Raw genomic sequence first — 23133 nt, 5'->3', positions numbered from 1 at the left:
AAAAGCACATCTAAATATCTCTATCAGTGACATATGGCAGACGAATACATTTTCTGTCTCTGGCTGCCGTATTGCCGACTACAAGCATCTGTGATATATAATATTGCTATAATATTGCTGATAACGGGCCGCTATGACACAGACGTAATGTTGCTGCCTATAGGCCTCAGTGATACAGCTGAAATGTTGCTGACAACAGTCTGCTGTAATATAGATGTAATATTGCTAACTATTTCTCTCTCTGCTATAGCTGTAACATTGCTGACAACAGTCTGCTGTAATATAGATGTAATATTGCTAACTACTGTTCTCTCTGCTATAGCTGTAACATTGCTGACAACAGTCAGCTGTAATATAGATGTAATATCGCTAACTACTGTTCTCTCTGCTATAGCTGAAATATTGCTGACAACAGTCTGCTGTAATATAGATGTAATATCGCTAACTACTGTTCTCTCTGCTATAGCTGTAATATTCCTGACAACAGTCTGCTGTAATATAGCTATAATATTGCTAACTATTTTTCTCTCTGCTATAGCTGAAATGTTGCTGACAACAGTCAGCTGTAATATAGATGTAATATTGCTAACTATTTTTCTCTCTGCTATAGCTGAAATGTTGCTGACAACAGTCTGCTGTAATATAGATGTAATATTGCTAACTATTTTTCTCTCTGCTATAGCTGTAACATTGCTGACAACAGTCAGCTGTAATATAGATGTAATATCGCTAACTACTGTTCTCTCTGCTATAGCTGAAATATTGCTGACAACAGTCTGCTGTAATATAGATGTAATATCGCTAACTACTGTTCTCTCTGCTATAGCTGAAATGTTGCTGACAACAGTCTGCTGTAATATAGCTATAATATTGCTAACTATTTTTCTCTCTGCTATAGCTGAAATGTTGCTGACAACAGTCAGCTGTAATATAGATGTAATATTGCTAACTATTTTTCTCTCTGCTATAGCTGAAATGTTGCTGACAACAGTCTGCTGTAATATAGATGTAATATTGCTAACTATTTTTCTCTCTGCTATAGCTGAAATGTTGCTGACAACAGTCAGCTGTAATATAGATGTAATATTGCTAACTATTTTTCTCTCTGCTATAGCTGTAACATTCCTGACAACAGTCTGCTGTAATATAGCTATAATATTGCTAACTATTTTTCTCTCTGCTATAGCTGAAATGTTGCTGACAACAGTCAGCTGTAATATAGATGTAATCTTGCTGACTATTTTTCTCTCTGCTATAGCTGTAACATTCCTGACAGCAGTCTGCTGTAATATAGCTTTAATACTGCTAACTACTGCTCTCTCTACTATAGCTGTAACATTCCTGACAACAGTCTGCTGTAATATAGCTGAAATATTGCTAACTACTGTTCTTTCTGATATAGCTGTAATATTGCTGACAACAGGTCGCTGTGATATATATCTATATAGAATTAGTAGTATTTTTTATTGCAGTCTGTGTGATTTACTTATTCTATGCGGACGATGCTTACTTAGCATGAAGCAGTCTCTTATTAAGGAATTTTAAACACCACACGTCACCATTTCTCTTTATTGGATCACATGCAGTCATTGCATATTTATTTAACTCATGTCTTCGAGCACAGGACATTGGGGCAAGATTCATGTATGTTCATGTGCCAAACTGCCCTTCGAGAACAAATCAGTTTGTCCCTGAATGTGCACGAATTTCACTAAAAAAGTACTGTGCTAGACACAGTGTCGACCCCCATCAATGAAAAGGATCTGTCCCGTCACAAAGCTCGCAGCGTCTGAGGCAAGGTAAGCAATGGACTCAGCCACATCCTGGGGTTGGCCCACTCTGCCAAGGGGGTAGACAACTGCTTGTTCCTTCAAGAACTGGAAATATATAACAATGACCTTTCAGGACAACAGTACCACAGGGGCCAATCTCATTAAAATCACCGCTACATTAAGTACTGCCATAGAGTCTCAGGTCATGGTTTTCACATTACAGACTTTTCTTTTGTTCAGTTTTCAAATTTTGAATCAAGAACATTATTAACAAAATATTTTTCAAAAAGTAGCCTGGAATGGAAGTCGCTATATATTTAAACAAGTACCTAAAGCTTGAGAAAGCAGCTTTCTGATTGTCTAATGTCGAATTCCTGTAAGTTAATCATTTCATTGGTCGTACGCGAAAGGTCGTCCCCTTCTGTACCCTAGAAGAACATTCGTCCCCACTAGCCTCCTCCTGTTACTAAGAATGACACAGGTTGGTCAAGAATACTCTCATCTGACAAATAACGTCACTTTAACTCAATTCCGGTCGATGAGATTTGATGTCTTTGTGAGGAAAGGTAACAAGTTTTTTGACTGGTGCCACTGGTGACTGGTGACTTCAGTTAACAATGCGCTCCAGACATGCTTTGTGCGGCCCTGTAGATGATATTCGGGTGATAAGGAGTGAGTGAGTTGGGTTTAATGCCGCTTTTTAACATTATTCCAGTTATATCGCGGCGTGTCAGTTTAATGTGGGGGGAAAGCCCGAAGTGAGGCAGGTCTCAGACGTTTACCACTTCGATGAAACCCACGAGCACGGATATGGTGCTGACAAACCTGGAAACATAATCGGGGCGAACCGGGATTCGAACCCACAATCATAGGGGCGCAACTCTGCACTGCGAATCGCGGCGCCCAAGACGACTGGGCCACCCGTGTCCCCAGGTGATTAGGAAACACAGTGTACTGTATCCACGAGACCCTTTGAGACATCGGGAATTGTAAAGTATTGGACCGCGTTGCACAAATCTGTCTCAGTTCTAGCACTTCAACTGACTTAAGAGAGTCGTAACTCTGAGATCGCTTTGTGGGACCTCGAATATTGACACTGTTGATGAGTAATTAGGTAATTCAACATATTTCAAAAAGCAGCAAAAAAACACACCTCTCACTCACTCACTCACTCACTCGAGTCGACCAGCCCTTTTTATCCCCTTAATGCCGAGCGCCAGGCACGGAAACAACAAGTACCATATTTTAACGTTTTGTGGTATGACACAGCAGACGATCATTGGCCGACGCTCTATCCACTACACCACAACAGTCGTAGTTTATGATCAATATGTGAAAGGGACCCTGGTGATTTAGTTATTGTGAACATTAAGGAGAATTCCTTCGCCAGACGACCCAGAATATTTGATATCAACAAATATAAATTTGATCTATTGACGGAATAGGTGACACATTATTTCGATGCATCACACAGTACGACAGTTGAGATGTATCTTGCCAGCATCAACATTGTGTAGAAAGTAAGGCCGTAGCCGCTGACCTTGCTGGCCTCCTCGTCTTTGTTGGGAAAGAATGAGTCCTCCCGACTGAAGATTGGAGTGTTCACAACGCCGGGGCTGAAACAAAAATGGTGTATTGAGCTGAGATTCCTGTCTGGCGTATGATACAGATTGCCAAAGTCTACTATTGTAATCTGATGTATGAATGAATGAGTGAGCTGGATTTAACGCCGCTTTTAACAGTGTTCCAGTTATATCACGGCGTGTCAGCTTAATGTGGGAGGAAAGCCCGAAGTGATGCAAGTCTCAGTCGTTTACCACTTTTGTGAAACCCACGAGCGCGGGTATGGTGCTGAAAAACCTAGAAACATAATCGGGGCGAACTGGGATTCGAACCCACAATCATAGGTTTCTGGCGTACCCAAGGGACGCAATTCTGCACAGCGAATCGCGGCGCCTTAGATGACTGGGCCACCCCTGCCTTCGTATGACTCAAGGGTATGTGATTGTAAATAGCAATCCTTCATAGTAGACTTCTTGTTGTGAAATTATATGGTGTATACTACTCAAAAGAATTAGGAACACCAGATTATTTCGAGTATATATCAGTCTAGCAGTAGATGCTTACTCTATTTACATAAGTCGCCCAAAATGTGACTCGTCACTAGTGATAACCGAAAATGGGCTTATCTCCCCGTGTGTGTGCGTGTGCGTGTGCGTGTGCGTGTGCGTACATGTCTTTTTGCCTACAAATAGGTCGTATTGTAAGGATATCCACAAATAACACTTACAATTTATCACATAAATCGATCACTAATCACATGTCACACGTAACGTGTCTTTACGAAAGGAAATTCTTACTTTACAGAGTTCACTCGAACTTTCTTGGGTGCGAGCTCTGCAGAAGGAAAGACAACCGCATAAACAAATGTCATGTTCTGATAAACACACCAATAAAAACTTTGATCTGAACCCCACATAGATAGTTGCATGGACACTTACAATAATATACCACGAGAGCTGGAGCACAAACCCTGGCAACATTCTTCTTCATGCTAGGTAGTGGTGTACTTCTATCGAACAGCCTACACCTACCAGTAGGTCAAGGTGCTTACATGCTTAACGTACCATGAAGGTCAAGGACGTCCATGGCGGAGGCAAACAAATTGAAGACAAGAAAGAGTGCATGTAGAAATCTATAAATACACAAAAGAACCCGGTTGAGGCTGGGTAACCTACCACTCAATCCACCCAGAAAAAACACCCACCCACACAGTCAGCCCCTCCAACCCAAAATCGTCACGCCAACCCATCCAAAACAGTCACGCCACCTTCAACAGACACACCCAGTCATCCCACCCCATACAAATAAAACCCCACCCCACCTTCAACAGACACCCCACCCACAATCACCCAACCTGAACAGCCGCCAATGCACAATCACCCTACCCAGTTACCCCTACCAACCCAAACAGTCAAACCGAAGTGTTACCTCGCCCAAACAGCGACCCCACATTGAAACAATCCAGACTCTCACCTAAAGCCAGGCACTGCGTGAACATATCCAGGGCGGCCTTGCTGGCACAGTAGATCCCCACCATCGGCGACTAGAACACATAAGACATCCCAGTCTATATGAGGCATGTTTTGTTTCATTAGTTTTCTACATCAATTCGGCTACTTTCATTATCACCTACGATTTGACTGCAGATGCGCTCAGAAACGACACACTGAATTAAGTAGGTACAAGATTAGTCGGTCGGCCTTTATTGTTTATGTTCGAAATTAGTCGTTTTTAATCTGTTTTCAAGATACAGAAATCAGACAGGCTGGTCTGAATACTTCGCTCACTCTATATCGAAAATGTAGAAGCCTTCTGATTTGGGTAGAGAGCATCTCCCTCTTGTACCGTCTTCTCACAGTCGTATCACGTCTCCCTCTTGTACCGTCTTCTCACAGTCGTCTCACGTCTCCCTCTTGTACCATCTTCTCACAGTCGTCTCACGTCTCCCTCTTGTACCATCTTCTCACAGTCGTCTCACGTCTCCCTCTTGTACCGTCTTCTCACAGTCGTCCCACGTCTCCCTCTTGTACCGTCTTCTCACAGTCCTCTCACGTCTCCCTCTTGTACCGTCTTCTCACCGTCATCTCACGTCTCCCTCTTGTACCGTCTTCTCACCGTCGTCTCACGTCTCCCTCTTGTACCGTCTACTCACCGTCGTCTCACGTCTCCCTCTTGTACCGTCTTCTCACAGTCGTCCCACGTCTCCCTCTTGTACCGTCTCCTCACAGTCCTCTCACGTCTCCCTCTTGTACCGTCTTCTCACCGTCGTCCCATGTCTCCCTCTTGTACCGTCTACTCACCGTCGTCTCACGTCTCCCTCTTGTACCGTCTTCTCACAGTCGTCCCACGTCTCCCTCTTGTACCGTCTTCTCACAGTCGTCTCACGTCTCCCTCTTGTACCATCTTCTCACAGTCGTCTCACGTCTCCCTCTTGTACCGTCTTCTCACCGTCGTCCCACGTCTCCCTCTTGTACCGTCTTCTCACCGTCATCTCACGTCTCCCTCTTGTACCGTCTTCTCACCGTCGTCTCACGTCTCCCTCTTGTACCGTCTACTCACCGTCGTCTCACGTCTCCCTCTTGTACCGTCTTCTCACAGTCGTCCCACGTCTCCCTCTTGTACCGTCTTCTCACAGTCGTCTCACGTCTCCCTCTTGTACCGTCTTCTCACCGTCGTCTCACGTCTCCCTCTTGTACCGTCTTCTCACGTCTCCCTCTTGTACCGTCTTCTCACCGTCGTCTCACGTCTCCCTCTTGTACCATCTTCTTACAGTCGTCTCACGTCTCCCTCTTGTACCATCTTCTCACAGTCGTCTCACGTCTCCCTCTTGTACCATCTTCTCACAGTCGTCTCACGTTTTCCTCTTGTACCATCTTCTCACAGTCGTCTCACGTCTCCCTCTTGTACCGTCTTCTCACCGTCGTCTCACGTCTCCCTCTTGTACCGTCTTCTCACCGTCGTATCACGTCTCCCTCTTGTACCGTCTTTTCACAGTCGTCTCACGTCTCCCTCTTGTACCATCTTCTCACCGTCGTCTCACGTCTCCCTCTTGTACCGTCTACTCACCGTCGTCTCACGTCTCCCTCTTTTACCGTCTTCTCACGTCTCCCTCTTGTACCGTCTTCTCACCGTCGTCTCACGTCTCCCTCTTGTACCATCTTCTTACAGTCGTCTCACGTCTCCCTCTTGTACCATCTTCTCACAGTCGTCTCACGTCTCCCTCTTGTACCATCTTCTCACAGTCGTCTCACGTCTCCCTCTTGTACCATCTTCTCACAGTCGTCTCACGTCTCCCTCTTGTACCGTCTTCTCACCGTCGTCTCACGTCTCCATCTTGTACCGTCTTCTCACCGTCGTATCACGTCTCCCTCTTGTACCGTCTTTTCACAGTCGTCTCACGTCTCCCTCTTGTACCATCTTCTCACCGTCGTCTCACGTCTCCCTCTTGTACCGTCTTCTCACAGTCGTCTTACGTCTCCCTCTTGTACCATCTTCTCACCGTCGTCTCACGTCTCCCTCTTGTACCGTCTTATCACAGTCGTCTCACGTCTCCCTCTTGTACCGTCTTCTCACAGTCTTCCCACGTCTCCCTCTTGTACCGTCTTCTCACAGTCGTCCCACGTCTCCCTCTTGTACCGTCTTCTCACGTCTCCCTCTTGTACCATCTTCTCACAGTCGTCGTACGTCTCCCTCTTGTACCGTCTTCTCACAGTCGTCCCACGTCTCCCTCTTGTACCGTCTTCTCACGTCTCCCTCTTGTACCATCTTCTCACAGTCGTCTTACGTCTCCCTCTTGTACCGTCTTCTCACAGTCGTCCCACGTCTCCCTCTTGTACCGTCTTCTCACAGTCTTCCCACGTCTCCCTCTTGTACCATCTTCTCACAGTCGTCCCACGTCTCCCTCTTGTACCGTCTTCTCACAGTCTTCCCACGTCTCCCTCTTCTGCGTCTCGGGATACCATAAAACACAAGATAGTCTCTGCGTGATCTGTTTTCTAAGTCGTCCTGTTTTCTTGTCAGATCGTTTCTTTTAGTGGTCTCTTAAGTGCTTCAACTTTCTCTTTGAGAGTTTTTGCTTCGTGTAGCAAGGCTTTATTATATCATCGAGCTCGCTTGCAGTTGGCGTCTGTACTCGGCCGGGTTTTGTTTCCACATCCCCACACCCAGTGACTGTCAAAAGCGCCAGCACGAAAACTGTGGCAATGCACAACGATACACATAAAACTGCTGAAGGGGACTTCACCCGTGGTGTCCAAACGACACACTGCGCCAATTTTCACTCTCCGTGTGTTTTGGTCCACACCCATGTGATGATCAGTCAGATTATTTTGTCAGTGTTTACAATTTTATTTCTAAAACAACGGAGGTCACTCCATCAAATCTTGCGTACACTTATCAACAGCGAAAACATATGTTAGTATATATATCCTTTGTTATGATATACGGTTTCTCATTCCCCGATCCGGGGCGGTCGGGTAGCCTAGTGGTTAAAGCGTTCGCTCGTCACGCCGTAGACCCGGGTTCGATTCCCGACATGGGTAAAATGTGTGAAGCCCATTTCTGGTGTCCCCCGCCGTGATATTGCTGGAATATTGCTAAAAGCGGCGTAAAGCCATACTCACTCACTCACTCACTCATTCCCCGATCCTCCGATGGGTGTCATTTTTTGCTTCGTGCATCGAGAATGGCATCAACACAAGTCAAACCACTCGATATTATAGTCCATTTGCAAATTTTGAATCCGCGAAGAAAAAGCTGATCAATATTTCAATAACGTCAAAATTGGAGTTGTTTCCCTTTACTTATTTCTTTTTTCGAATCCTGGGTATGCACGTTGATCCTGAAGGACTTTACCACAGTATTTTGCACTGTCAGTCAGATTGTTGTGGCTACGATTGCATAATGAAAAGTCCATAACCCGCAAAAAGCAAACTTAATCAGGTAGAATATGAAGAAAGCAGGTGAACCCTTTAGGTGCTCCATATAGGGGACACGAGGTCTGCGCATCGCCAGCTGTCTCCCCTGTGGGTGGCCATGCTCCAGAGCTCGTCTCAGTCCAATATTATGCAGCCACGTGGAACCGTATTATGCTCGGTGAGTGAAAAGAATCGGCCACCCCCGGTACTGCTTACGTAAACATCCGAGCTTAATCCCAGAGAGTTACGTCCCATATAGATGTTTACTTCCATGTTCACGAGATCACGGCGAGTAATTGTTTCGCAAGTGTTAAGTATATAAATAATGAAAGCATCAACATTGTGATGTCAACAATAATATAATTTTTATAAGAGCTGATAACTATCGGCTAAGTTTTGGTATTTGTCAGTGTTGAATGCTACTCAATAAACACAACAAAGTCACACTCAAAGGTAAAACTATGTGAAAAAAATATACAACCTCTTTAAAATGGGATCCTAGTGCACGCTTCTGTGAATTCAGCAACATCGAAAAGGTCATCACAAGGTATTCTGAGCGACAGTTACGTGCTGTGCGACTGATTCCGAATCCTAGACATGGCCATGGTATGCTAGACATTCCATAGTGTCAAGTTCTTCCACCGAATCTCGGTCATTTATTATATATTCCATTTCATTTGTTTAGATTGTCAAAAATATGTTTTCCTAAGCTTGACTAGTTATATAAACTACGGTAGGTGCGGTCACGTCCGCAGACTTTATCACCTATAGGCTAACACGGTAGTATAATTGTTTATGTTTATTTATTAAATGTCTTTTAAATATATTATTACATTACGGTTATATTCAAATTTGAAAAGTTGAATTTTCTTACTGAAAATTGTAGTTACATATTTGTGTTTATTCAAAACCAAGAAATGATTTTTCTGCAAACGAAAACTTGCTAGCCCTTGGACAAAATGTTTCAATAACGCTACAAATCATGTTAACTCAGGGCCGATCTATATAGTATAGACTTTCATTGGCTGTATGGGATATATTTGTTTCAGGGTCTGTGTGACAGACGAAATTTAGGATTAAAATTTCTAACGAATCTCAAAAGTCTTTTGGCTGGGTATTATTGATATAACCCCTTGTTTAACTTCCCTACATAGTCTAACACACTGCAAGGATTTTACATCTCACTATTGCTAAGACGCAAAGTTTACATTGACGTCATGACCTATTATTTATGACATGTAGGATCACACAGTTATAGAACCATTTATGTTCAATTAATAAACGAAACTTTTAGATTATATCTTGAAACATAAATATGACTATATTTCTTTTAATTTAATAAAGCTAAAAGTCCGGGCTGCATGTAGAGGGGGCAAGGGCCCTGGACTGATGATGGGCCTAACCAGCCTGACTGGACCAGGATCACCCAAACCCTTTTTGCTGCACTTTATTTCCAATCTGTACATAATAATACTATATTATATTGATTATAGGTCATGATTTAGTTCCACATTTGTTTTAATGAGCCAAATGTTGAAATATAGCCACAACTAAATTAAGTTAATTAAAATGTGTCATGGTGCTCGTAAACACACATTTGTTTATTTGCAAAACAAAACACATGTGTGTTCAGCAAAAGGAAACGTTGCTCGACATTGGGCGAGATATTTTAATAATGCTATAAATTAGTTGAATACATTTAAAATGAATTTAATTATGCGTAATGGTACTTGTAGACATATCTTCATGTATTTGCAAAACAAAAACATGAGTTTTGAGCAAAGGAGAATATTCTCACTCGTAAGCCTAACAGTTTTCGCTTATGATCGTGATATTTTAAATAACGCTGTAAATTAGTTGAATTAAGTTAAAATGAGTTGATTTATGGGTCATGTTACTTGTAGACACACCGTTATCCATTTACAAAACAAAAAATACATGAATTCTTAGCAAATGAAGATATTCTCGCCCATTACAATACGTAACACTGCCATATAACACACTGCACCAAGATGAACTTACCGGACGGACTCCGGAAAGACTGGAAACGTTTACGATGTTCCCTGTAAAAAGGAAACCGGTTTAAAGAAAGTATACTACTTCCCCGATACCGTTTTCGCTGAAAAAACGCTGTAATACGTCAACAAATGAAACAGTAAATTAAAGTCTATCCAAAGAGATTAGTGCTTCTATTTGGGGCCACTGGATGATTCGACAGAATGGCAGTTGAATCATCTGACACCGATGTTCCTCAGGTTCAAAGAAGATTCAGGTCACGTAGCCGTGGAGAAGCCAAGTTAGGTGAGGTGATACTTTAACGTCGCTTCAAGAGTATTGCACTTATATAGCGGACGTGAATGCACGTGTGTGTGTGTGTGTGTGTGTGTGTGTGTGTGTGTGTGTGTGTGTGTGTGTGTGTGTGTGTGTGTTTGTGTGTGCGTGCGTGCGTGCGTGCGTGGCTGCTTGTACAAGTCCGGACTAATGCCGAATTATAGTGCTAACTCACTGAGAAACCATGCCGCAGCTTAACTTGGATACTCCACTCAGACACAGTATACTGACTCCGACTTCACCAGTCCTTGTTTTATCCCCTTATTAGAGCTGTTGTCCACTACGACACAGACTTGTGTACATTTCCCCCATTACAACATTGCTCGAATTCGTATAAATTATATTGACTCAATCACTTTCGGAAGTGAGAACGTTATTTTGTAAATAAGTAATCCTATTTTCGAGTGGAAATAGCATACATTCCGAAAGCAATGGCATCTGAAGCAAATGTACCCAACCTGCGTCCATCTAAAAGTACCATTCATGTGTCTTTCCCAGATGTACCCACCAGTGTCCCCCTTTGATGAACCCACCCGGCGTATACCCCAGATGTAACAACCCACGTCTCCCCCAGACGTGCCCGGCCTTAATATCCCCAAGATGTTTCCACCCTGCGTCTCCCCCAGATGTATTCACTCTGCGTCTACCAAAGATGTACCCACCCACGTCGCCCTCAGATGTACCCACCCACGTCTCCCTCAGATGTTTCCACCCTGCGTCTCCCCCAGATGTATTCACTCTGCGTCTCCCAAAGATGTACCCACCCACGTCGCCCTCAGATGTACCCACCCACGTCTCCCTCAGATGTTTCCACCCTGCGTCTCCCCCAGATGTATTCACTCTGCGTCTCCCAAAGATGTACCCACCCACGTCGCCCTCAGATGTACCCACCCACGTCTCCCCAAGATGTTTCCACCCTGCGTCTCCCCCAGATGTATTCACTCTGCGTCTCCCAAAGATGTACCCACCCACGTCGCCCTCAGATGTACCCATCCACGTCTCCCCGGATGTGACCATCCACGTTTCCCTCAGATGTACCCACCCACGTCTCCCTCAGATGTACCCACCCACGTCTCCCTCAGATGTACCCACCCACGTCTCCCCAGATGTACCCACCCACGTCTCCCCAGATGTACCCACCCACGTCTCCCCAGATGTACCCACCCACGTCTCCCTCAGATGTACCCACCCACGTCTCCCCCAGATGTACCCATCCACGTCTCCCCAGATGTACCCATCCACGTCTCCCCAGATGTACCCATCCACGTCTCCCCAGATGTACCCATCCACGTCTCCCTCAGATGTACCCACCCACGTCTCCCTCAGATGTACCCACCCACGTCTCCCCAGATGTACCCACCCACGTCTCCCCAGATGTACCCACCCACGTCTCCCTCAGATTCCGATGTACCCGACCTCGTCTCCCTCAGATGTACCCACCCACGTCTCCCCAGATGTACCCACCCACGTCGCCCTCAGATGTACCAACCCACGTCTACCTCCGATGTGAACACCCTGTGCCTGCCCAAGATGTACCCACCCTGCGTCTTCTCCAGATGGGGGACTGCCAGCTGGCACAGTAGGAAGGGCACCTTCATGTTTAGGTTCATCTCCATGTCGTACTTGGATTCCGACAGCTTCATGCACCCCATTGGGAACACCAAACCCGCGTTGTTCACCTGCAACACGAGGAGGTTAGGTGAGACACCCGGATGAACAACATGCATATCCGGTTATGCATGTCTAGCCACAGAATAACAAGTATCCCTTGATTAAGGTGTTAATCTCTCAGCCAGTGAGTAAGTGAATGTCGTTTTACGTCATAGTCACCACAATATTTTAACAACAATTATCACGGTGAACCCAAGATGGAGCAGTCTCCATTATATTACATATTATAATAACACGTAAATAACAAATAACATCAAACAAGCAAACAAAAACAAGTTATGGAAACAAATTGAACTTTGTTCCAAAAATGATATATAAATGTTTCCAAATGGGTTTTTTATGCATTCGAAACACATCAGGGAAGAAGGAAAACATATATATATATATATTCAGATTAGAAACGTCGGTCTACGGTTGACACTCGCACACATACCAGTACATCGAGCCTGGTAAACTTGGCGACTGTCTTTTCAATGGTCGCCTTTCTGAAGGCCGCGTCAGTGAGGTCACCGGCAAGGGCCAGAATCTGAAAATCAAACAGACAGGGAAATAATTCATATATCGTGTTATCACCTGAAAAGTTCTACTCCGGCTCCGTAAACAGGTTTCCTCTGAAAGTGTAGGAGTGGTACCTTGCATGAATTCCTTTTGTGATGACATACTTTATTCAATAATTGGTACTAACTATCTAAAAGATGATACTTTGTTTGTATGATAATGCTATGCCATGTCTACAGCGTCACGCTGCTTCTGCATTGTTTCCTGTAGACTGGTCCTCCAATTCTTTGCTTGGACTTGGCTTGGTCTTTGTTGGCTCTTGCCTTGGTCCCTGTCTTGGTTTGGTCTTGTCTTAGTCTTGTCTTGTCTTGGCTTGGTCTTGGCTTGGTATCGTCTTGGTCTAAGCTTGGTCTTTGCTTGGTCTTTGCTGGGACTTGTCTGGTCTTTGCTTGGTCTTGTCTTAGTCTTGTCTTGACTTGGCCTTTGCTTGGTCTTGGTTTGGTCTTGACTTGGTCTTTGCTTGGTTTTTGCTTAGTCTTGGCTTGGTCTTGGCTTGGTCTTTGCTTGGTCTTGGCTTGGTCGTGTCTTCGCTTTGTCTTGTCTTTGCTTGGTCTTGGCTTGGTCTTGGCTTGATATTGTCTTGGCTTGGTCATTGCTTGGTCTTGGCTTGGTCTTGGCTTGGTTTGGTCTTGGCTTTGTCTTGGCTTGGTCTTGGCTTGGTCCTGGCTTGGTCTTTTCTTGGCTTGGTCTTTGCTTGGTCTTGGTTTAGTCTTGGCTTGGTCTTAACTTGGTGTTGACTTGGTCTTTGCTTGGTCTTTGCTTGGTCTTGACTTGGTCTTGGCTTGGTCTTGGCTTGGTCTCGTCTTGGGTTCGTCTTGGTCTTTGCTTGGTCTTTGCTTGGACTTGGCTTTGTCTTTGCTTGGTCTTGGCTTGGTCGTGTCTTCGCTTTGTCTTGTCTTTGCTTGCTCTTGTCTTGGTCTTGGCTTGGTCTTTGCTTGAAATTGTCTTGGCTTGGTCATTGCTTGGTCTTTGCTTGGTCTTGGCTTGGTCTTGGCTTTGTCTTGGCTTGGTCTTGGCTTGGTCTTTTCTTGGTCTTGGCTTGGTCTTGGCTTGGTCTTTTCTTGGCTTGGTCTTTGCTTGGTCTTGGCTTGGTCGTGTCTTGGTCGTGTCTTGGCTTGGTCTTGTCTTAGTCTTGGTCTTGGCTTGGTCTTGGTGTGGTCTTGGCTTGGTCTTTGCTTGGTCTTGGCTTGGTCTTGGTCTTGGTCTTGGCTTGGTCTTGTCTTGGTCTCGTCTTGGTCTTGGCTTGGTCTTGGCTTGGTCTTTGCTTGCTCTTGGCTTGGCTTGGTCTTGGTCTTGGCTTGGACTTTGCTTGGCTTGGCTTGGCTTGGCTTGGTCTTGGCTTGGTCTTGATTTGGTCTTGGCTTGGCTTGGTCTTGGCTTGTCTTGGCTTGTCCTGTCTTGGTCTTGGCTTGGTCCCTGTCTTGGCTTGGTCTTGTCTTGGTCTTGGCTTGGCTTGGCTTGGCTTGGCTTGCTCTCGGCTTGGTCATGGTTTGGTCTTTGCATTCTCTCCCGCATGAACGAAACAAGTATAAGGTTTCATTTTAGAATGAAATCTCTGTTAGAAACGTTTTAAAAATGAAAACATGGTAAATTTATCTCGTAAAACTTTCTTTAGGACTGACTGCTCTGATTTCAGCATATAGCGAGTTTGTTATCAAACAAGGGACAAGGCCGGTTACTTGATATACGAGTTAGCCTGTTATAGTGATGCAATATTCTGGAGAGTGAGCTACAGTGCTATGGAGCTGTTTTTCGGACCTCTTTCTCGCCTGGTTATTAGGTTATCTCACAATGGCCAATAGGAGTCACAATAATAATATCATTGGATCATTATAATAGCGCTTAATACACAGCACAGAGTTTGCTCAAAGCGCTTACAAAAATGGTATTAAAAATGCTGATGGTCAGTTTTTGTAGCTGCCATTCAAAACATTTGCAGCCAAATGACTTTTCTCTTTGGGATATCCAACAGGTGTTTGTTTTGCTGGATCTCAGGCATCTCTTTTCCTGATCTTTGGTCTGAAGATGATAGAGGTATATTTTGATGCTGCTCCATGTATGCACTGATAGGCTAGGCAAAGGATGTTAGTTTATCATTGGTTGAACTGGTAGCAGGGATTTCAACGCGGTTGTGATACTGTCACGTTTTGATGTTTTTATGACAATACACATTCATTAGTGTTGTAATCTCTTTCGTGTTTTGATGTTTTCTTGTGATGTACCCACATACTGTTACAATAATCAATATTAACGATCTTGCCAGTGCCGATGCTGTGTCTGGTCAGAAGGTATATGATACTGCCAATGATATGCAGGTGATAGTTCCAGATTATGTAAAAGCTATTACACATGCTTGTCCATGGTCAGCTCTGATTGGGGAAAAACTCCAAGGTTTTTCACTGAACTGGAGAAGAGAATTGATGCCTGGCAAATTGAAATATGACTTGGGTCATACAAGTGAAAACCTCTGTTTTGTGCTCATGAAGTTGCTGTTTGTAATCCATGATGCTTAGCGCTGCCATTCTACTTTCTGAAAACTATCTGTCATCTGTTTGTCATCTGAATAGAGGTGATAGGAAATAGGTGGTTATGTACAAAACCTTCAGGTGTCTTGGTGTACAGAGTGAACAGTACAGGACCTAATACATATCCCTGTGGTACACAACATGTTAGATTATATGGATTTGATTGTCTTCTTGGTGATAATTAACTGGCTTTTGTCTGATACACATGATGAAAGCCAAGAGTAGCCCTTGTCATTAAGTCTGTATTCACCAAGTCAGTGCTTGTGATTGATTGTGTCGAAAGCAGCAGAGAGATCGAGGAGTACTAATGTGCGATTATTTCCATCATCTACTGCAATTCGCATTTCATTCAAAATGCAGACCAAGGAGCTTTAGTACTATGGGCACTCTCAGAGGTACACTGGAATTTTCTTGATAGAGTCTGACTATTTGTGTGAATTAACAGCTTCTTGATAACTGCTTTTTCTTAGAGATATATGGGACATTTGGAGATTGGATGCTAGTTTGTTCAGCTTATTTCTGTCAAGACTCTGCTTCTTAATGAGATGATGCATTCTCAAATAACCTTGGTATTTTTCCAGTATCCAGTCTGATATTGATAGTACTAGTATTTGTGATGACAGGGAGTAGAACACAAATAACAGTTTAGTGGGAATAGGGTCCGGCTCCTATGTTTGGACATTTCAGCATATGCAGTTCATACATTGGTTTAAAATGAGTTAGACATTCACCTCAAAACATTGTGGTCAGATCCTTGGTAAGTTCGATCCTGGCCATAGCCAGGGACGGGCGATTTACTGATGTTTTCAGTTTTGCTTGAGAAGTACTGGTTAAATGATTCAAGCAGTTTTCATCATTTTTCAGCAGTAGGAAGTATCTTCTCTTCGTGGTTTCAACATTTGAGTCCAAAGTGCTTTGGGGTAGTTTATATTTGAAAGTATTGGTTCTTGAACATATTTCGTTTTGGGTTTTTCCCTCGGAAAACATGGGCGGATACCCCCGCACCCCCCCCCCCCCCTTTTTTTTCGAAAAAAATCTTTATTTCTGTATAAATTAAGACAATAAATAAATCTTAATTGTGCACCCCCCCCCCCCCCCCCCTCTTTAAAAAAAGCTCCTGGAAAAGCATATGGAAATAAAAGGAAAGTGCGATACAAAAATCAAACAGAAAAGCTCTAACCCATTGTATTTCATTTGTTACATGTATCATCAGTCAACTAGTGAGCTGGACGTACTTGGGGTGTACAAGACAGGAAGTACAATACTACAACACTCACGTCATCAGCAGGTATCCCGCACTCCGAGCATCTTTTAGCGACATCTTCCAGTCTCGTCTTATCTCGTCCCGTTATCGAGAGTTTGGCTCCATGTTTGGCAAAATGCAAAGCTGTCCCCTCTCCAATACCGGAACTCGCTCCTGGAGTCGTGATATTATTTAGTAACATTGAAAAAAACAAAACATTTCTACAACTACTTTGTCTTTTTGTTTGTATTATTTAAGGTAGTGTTGAACAATACTGGAACTAGTGATTTATCCAAGACCACAACTCGATATCATTGAATATATACCCATTTTTACCTAATTCCATATGTGTTGAACACATTCCGTAAAAGGACTCTTTATAGGGTCGAATGCCTTAGAAAAATCAATAAAAGCAACATAAAACTTACCCCCTTTACGTGAAAGAAAACATTGGCCAAGTGTCTATTGTTGAATATCCCTTCCGGAAACCAGACTGACAAATTTTACCATAAGTATCTGCCAAAAATACCCATCCTCCTACACAATATAGACTGAGGGCTCTAAAGCTGTCAGGGTTAGATGAGTATCTTTTCTTATGCAGTCGAATGATAATCCCCAAAGACAAGTTCAGGAAAAATAACTTTTTCGTACGTACTGTTAAGTGGTATCTCTAAATAAGGAGAAATATTGTCACGTGACTCCCTCCTGTATTCACCTAAAATATATCTACTCCAGTTGTTATGTTTCAGAGCATTTTATCTCCTCTCTGGTTATAGGATAGTCTAAAATGTCTTCCTGATAAAATGTAAGAGTCACTGGTTTTTGGTTCAGGGTCAATAAAATCTTCAAAAGTCTTGAGTCTTCAGTAAAATATAGAAACGAAAAATATTCAGTACAATAATCCATGTAATAGGGTTTTGAGGGCGTGATCGACCTGACCCAAAACGCCCCAGAAACGTTTCCAGTCCCCGGCGCAGTTAACTAGGACATCTCGCTTGCGTTATTCTTCCCCGCCCTGAAGGCGGGGAAGTATACGGGAAACGTTAATTTTGTAGCATGTATGTCGACATGTTGGTTTATTTGAAATTTCAAGCCACGCATTGATGCATCTGACCGTTTCTGGTCATTAGCTGACATTATTAAACCATTCATGTGTAATCCGATGTCCTTTTTACCTCAAGGACTAATTTTCTGATTTTCACGGTGTATACAAAAGAAGAACTGTACTCCGGAGATCGTAAATAACAGCATAATATAAAATATGTTCTGAATATGCTTATTCATGAACAACGACATCTCAATTTAAATGTAATATGTCTGAATTCCACATTCTACATACCACACTTCTGATTGTTTGGATGCTCATGTTCACTGGAAATATTTGGAATAGTTATATTCCGTATTTTGAATTAACCCAGTCCCCCGTGTTTTTTATCTAATCAGTGCCCCGCACATAGCCACATGTGAAACCTTTGGGATCAAAGTCAAAGCAAAATCGGAGTAGTGTGTCGGCGAATTTGCATCAAGGCTGTAGCCTGAATTCAATGTACAGTCGTAGCTCTGGTCGCTATCATATATTTTGTGTCCCATGGCTCAAATCTATTTGCGTCTGTACCGTGTTCCACTGACCTCGATAATCTGTTGAATGAAGGCGCAGCTGTCTACAGTCACATAGTTAACAGCGAAGGCCATGAGGGATATGTAGGTCATAATCAGCTCCCAGCAGCCACTGCCTCAAGCGATATTGTCTACATAACAGATCAGTTTTATGGCCCCGTCACAGGTGCCACAAATATAGAAGCAGGGAAAACAAATTTCACAGAATCATTTCAACAAGGAATATTGATATCCCCGTCACTATTGGTATCTTTTAATGATGTCTCCATTGCAATTTTAACGGATTTTGATTCGTATGCATTATTTGACTCTCATCAGCCGAATGGTTTGGATCAGATTGATCCGAATGGACTAGCGGTTTTACTTCTGTTTAGTAGTATGGATGAATTGTTATGTTACAGCTTAACTTTATATCAGGCGACTATGCTTGTCGTAAGAGGCGACAAACGGGATCGGGTGGTCAGACTTTGGTTGATGCATGGCATCGATCCCAATTGCGTGGATTGATGCTCATGATATTAATCACTTGGTTGTCTGGTCTAGACTCGTTTATTTACAGAACGCCGTCATATAGCTGGAATATTGCTGAGTGTGGCGTTAAACGACATCCAATCAATCATCATCATATGAACTCAAACCAGTCATTGTTACTAGTAAACCACATTCCACAACAGTTACTGACACTGGATAAAAAACAGTACATAGAAAAAGACCAAGTAACTCAACTCATCATGATCACAATTACTGTTCTTTGAAAGAAAGAAATACAAAAAAGAAACTGACCAAAAAACGTAAAACAAGAGACGAGGAATCTCCGTTATTGATTAGTCCCGGTATTGAAATGTTCTCCATCTACGTGATGATATTTTGAGTATGTGCATCTGTGGTTGTGACAAAAAGATCTTATCTAGTATGACTGTTTTGCCATATGGAGCCCTTAGCATTTTCATTTACATTTATAACCAATTCCAAGTGTAAAAAGAATGTGATCTATTATTTGAGTATGTGCATTTGCCAATGTTGTTGGCAGTTTTGATACTATTTCCACATATTTACATTTGAGCCAGAAATTGCTTCCATTTCCTTCGATCTACTTTTTAGATAAAGACCCAGGTTCGAATAGGTCATCAGCAACCCATGCTTGCCGTAAGAGGCGAAACCCATACCAAGTTTAGCCAACTAGTTGGATATAACTAAATACACATAACATAAATAACTATAAACTAAATAAAATATATAACATGTAACTAATAAGACCCTTATCAATTGCATTTTCACCAAATCTAACATCAATTATGTACTTCGTTAAATAGTGCTTAATTAGAACTAACACTAGTATTCACCCTGAATAGCGTCCAAACCTCGATATCTTACGTGCGCTAAAGTAAAAACGTTATATTCAGGAAGGTCACTGCAAAAATCTGTTTACGTTGTCCATGTTCCACATAGTGAAATAATATCGAACATGTCAAGGAAAGAACAAAAATCACTATCAGAGAGTTAATTCGTTATACCTCAAAAATTACAGGAGAGGAACTAGTATCCTGCCGGGTAAAACCTCCCACTCACGACCCTGACCACACCCCTATTTCCTTGAAGTTAACATGGCTCTGTATGAAGAACGCAGCACCCGCTACAGGCCCCGCGTCTGAAGGGTCAGGGTTGCATAGCGTCCACCCCACCCCCACCCCCCCGAGCACTATAGGGTGATATAAGCGGGACGATAATACGAGAATGCACAACCCTCATATATATTCATTTGACAGCGTACTTCAACCTACTGCCTTCTACATACATATTACTCTGTGCAGGGGAAATAGTTTTGTCATATTTACCTGTAATAAGTACAACTCGGCCTGCAAACTTCGCCATCGCGTCTCTCCTGCCGTCACACTGTCCTGGCTGGTGAATAACTGTCTCAGCATGACTCAGGGAAATATGGTCGCGAGCTGCGTAGCGTCAGTTACGCATTCAGTGTTAATAGTCATGGACAATGTGTATGTTGACGTGTTGTAATTGTGTTGTCAGACTAGATCGCACTACATCGTGCATGTTGTTCATCGAGATTGTACATGTGTAGACACAATGCACTGGGTTTCATCTTGTGTCGAGGGTGTGTGTGTGTGTGTGTGTGTGTGTGTGTGTGTGTGTGTGTGTGTGTGTGGGTCGGGTGGGGTGGTGGGGGGGGGGGGGGGGGAGGGGGGATGTGGCAGGTGTGTGTGTGTGTGTGTGTGTGTGTGTGTGTGTGTGTGTGTTCAAATTAACTTTGTCTTGATATATTCAGATATATTGGACTGGCCAATATTCATATTTTCCAACTGTATTTTAATAGAATATATTGAGGTGTGTTTTGGGATGGAAAATATTTTGTACTAGGAATCCGTATATCGGCACACACAGTTTGACGCTATTTACGATGTTATGGCATAGTTGCTAGGAGACCCGCATTTGATCATGATAAATAACTATTTGCATAGTTACTACTGGCGTATTAATTAATCTTACGGTTTCCAAAAAAATGGTTTATCGCTTTTGTATTCCAATGTTTGCGCAAAGAATATGTTAGACTTTGTTTACTATTATTTCATAATTCATAATTGATATCATGTACATAATATACATAAAGAAAATTATTTTCTCCAAATAAGTACCATTTTAAGCTTGTTGCATATCCAGCAAAACGACAGAAAGTAATTTGTGTGTGTGTGTGTGTGTGTGTGTGTGTGTGTGTGTGTGTGTGTGTGTGTTAATGTTCAAATTAACTTTGTCTTGATATATTCAGATATATTGGACTGGCCAATATTCATATTTTCCAGCTGTATTTTAATAGAATATATACATGTGTGTTTTGGGATGGAAAATATTTTGTACTAGGAATCCGTATATCGGCACACACAGTTTGACGCCATTTACGATGTTATGGCATAGTTGCTAGGAGACCCGCATTTGATCATGATAAATAACTATTTGCATAGTTACAACTGGCGTATTAATTAATCTTACGGTTTCCAAAAAAATGGTTTATCGCTATTGTATTCCAATGTTTGCGCAAAGAATATGTTAGACTTTGTTTACTATTATTTCATAATTCATAACTGATATCATGTACGTAATATACATGAAGAAAATTATTTTCTCCAAATAAGTACCATTTTAAGCTTGTGGCATATCCAGCAAAACGACAGAAAGTAATTTGTGACGTTTCTCGGTGGAGTCTTTGGTGGAAAGATCTTCATCTAAAAATAGCGACCAATGACACCTTTGGGAAAACCCTGTACACAACTAACCGGAAGTGTCCTGTTTCCGAGCACAGTTTTTCACAACGCGTGCACCGCCAGATCAAGAGAAGTTAATGCTAATATAGGATTTACCAACATGATCATGAATGTAAATTGTAACAGTTTTTTTTTTTTTATAATGCACTGACACCATGAACGTGTCATCACACCACTGTATTATGTGGTAATCGTGTGATCAGACTGCATTAAAATAAAAACAGGGTAAATGGACTGTTATCCGGTATAGTTATCCATAATAATAGAATTGAATGTTTTCTTGCACAGTGCAGCAGTAAATTACGCGTGTATGCCACGACCTTTGTAAAATCTGATGAAAAATTGATGTAAGTTTAATAGGAATTGACTGATCTGATATCTGATATGGTAGACGCTTTTTGCAACTCTCAGTAAAGACCGACGGCAACGCCTATACACATGTACAACTGATTTATGTCATAATTCATTCATTGTTTACTTAAATTAAGGTGACTATTCTAAACTATTTGGTAATATCCTCACAACATTTACCTACATGCGAAGATATGTCCCTTAACACGTTGAAATATAGCGAGAAAATGTTACCACTAACATATTGACCAGTCCCTGTAAATGACACGTTTTGAAGCACTGTATTATATGACTCAGTGCATGACGCCCTGGCACGTTCAGCTCGGATATTTGCACCATTATAATATGACTGATGTGATTCGTTGTTAGAAACACGATAGAAGAATAGTAAACGGAACGCCTGACACTCCCATCACACAAATAATGAACCTGATAGCAGCAAAAGATACCGATTTACGAGACTTACCTGTAAGTTGAAGGTTGACTGTGGTTCTATCAGCTAATCTTAAGTAATGGAGGGATTACATGAGATTGCAATGCGCATGCGCGAGTCAGAATTTAAAGTACGAGTGTGTATCAGAAATATATCTTATACCCAGAAAAAAGGGTGGGAATCCACGGGAGGGCATGTAATCCCTCCATTACTTAAGATTAGCTGATAGAACCACAGTCAACCTTCAACTTACAGGTAAGTCTCGTTTAACTTTTAGATTCTTTCAGCTAATCACGTAATGTTCGAGATTCCATGAGATTCTAAAGACTGATATACACTCGTATGAGCTGGGAATACACCATAAATGGAAACCTTTATTCCAAATATGAAATAAGAATGACAATGTTCAAAAGAGTTTTTATTGTTAAATGTATTGTTCTCAAATACAATGACAGTGAAGGTAGCTACCCTTGACAATATAACCACCATAAGTCGCACATAAGCATTGTGTACACTGACTTAAAAGTACATTGCATTGACTGACAAGTCCTGCCAGCTTTTCCAACCCAGCAATATTTACTCAATCACACTGCCCAATACTGCTGATTCAAACAGACCTCTGTCCTCTACAATAGGCTTGTGATAGAATGTGGCAAATGTTCTCTCTGATGACCAATCAGCCTTTTCCAAAATGTTTGAAATGGGTAGATGCACACCTCGCTGCAGAGGTGGGGGCAGCACGAACACTATGGGCTTTAAATACCTGAATGTCCACACCAGACTTATGAAGTCCGAGTTTTGTCCATCTCGCCAGTGTGTCTCTTGACACTGCATTGTGAGGCCTAATGTAAGTTATAAATAGTTGTGTAACCGATCCT

At 42.4% G+C, this 23133-nt stretch overlaps 1 protein-coding gene across 1 annotated transcript; it reads right to left on the bottom strand.

Moving 5' to 3' along the window:
- Positions 1–1304: 1304 nt before the first annotated feature.
- LOC139459583 (3-oxoacyl-[acyl-carrier-protein] reductase FabG-like) lies at positions 1305–20106 on the bottom strand. Its single transcript, XM_071241137.1, has 9 exons — positions 20032–20106; positions 16614–16753; positions 12687–12779; positions 12123–12261; positions 10274–10314; positions 4809–4878; positions 4133–4169; positions 3313–3388; positions 1305–1877 (listed from the first exon to the last, which is right to left on the bottom strand). Exons 1-9 carry the CDS (start codon positions 20066–20068, stop codon positions 1728–1730), a joined length of 783 nt encoding a protein of 260 aa, XP_071097238.1. The 5' UTR covers positions 20069–20106; the 3' UTR covers positions 1305–1727.
- Between the last annotated feature and the right edge of the window lie 3027 nt (positions 20107–23133).

This window comes from Haliotis cracherodii, unplaced genomic scaffold (assembly GCF_022045235.1).
Source record: "Haliotis cracherodii isolate W230 unplaced genomic scaffold, xgHalCrac1.p SCAF_13, whole genome shotgun sequence".
In the NCBI taxonomy this organism is placed as follows: domain Eukaryota; kingdom Metazoa; phylum Mollusca; class Gastropoda; order Lepetellida; family Haliotidae; genus Haliotis; species Haliotis cracherodii.
This window is presented reverse-complemented; position numbering and strand designations above follow the sequence as displayed.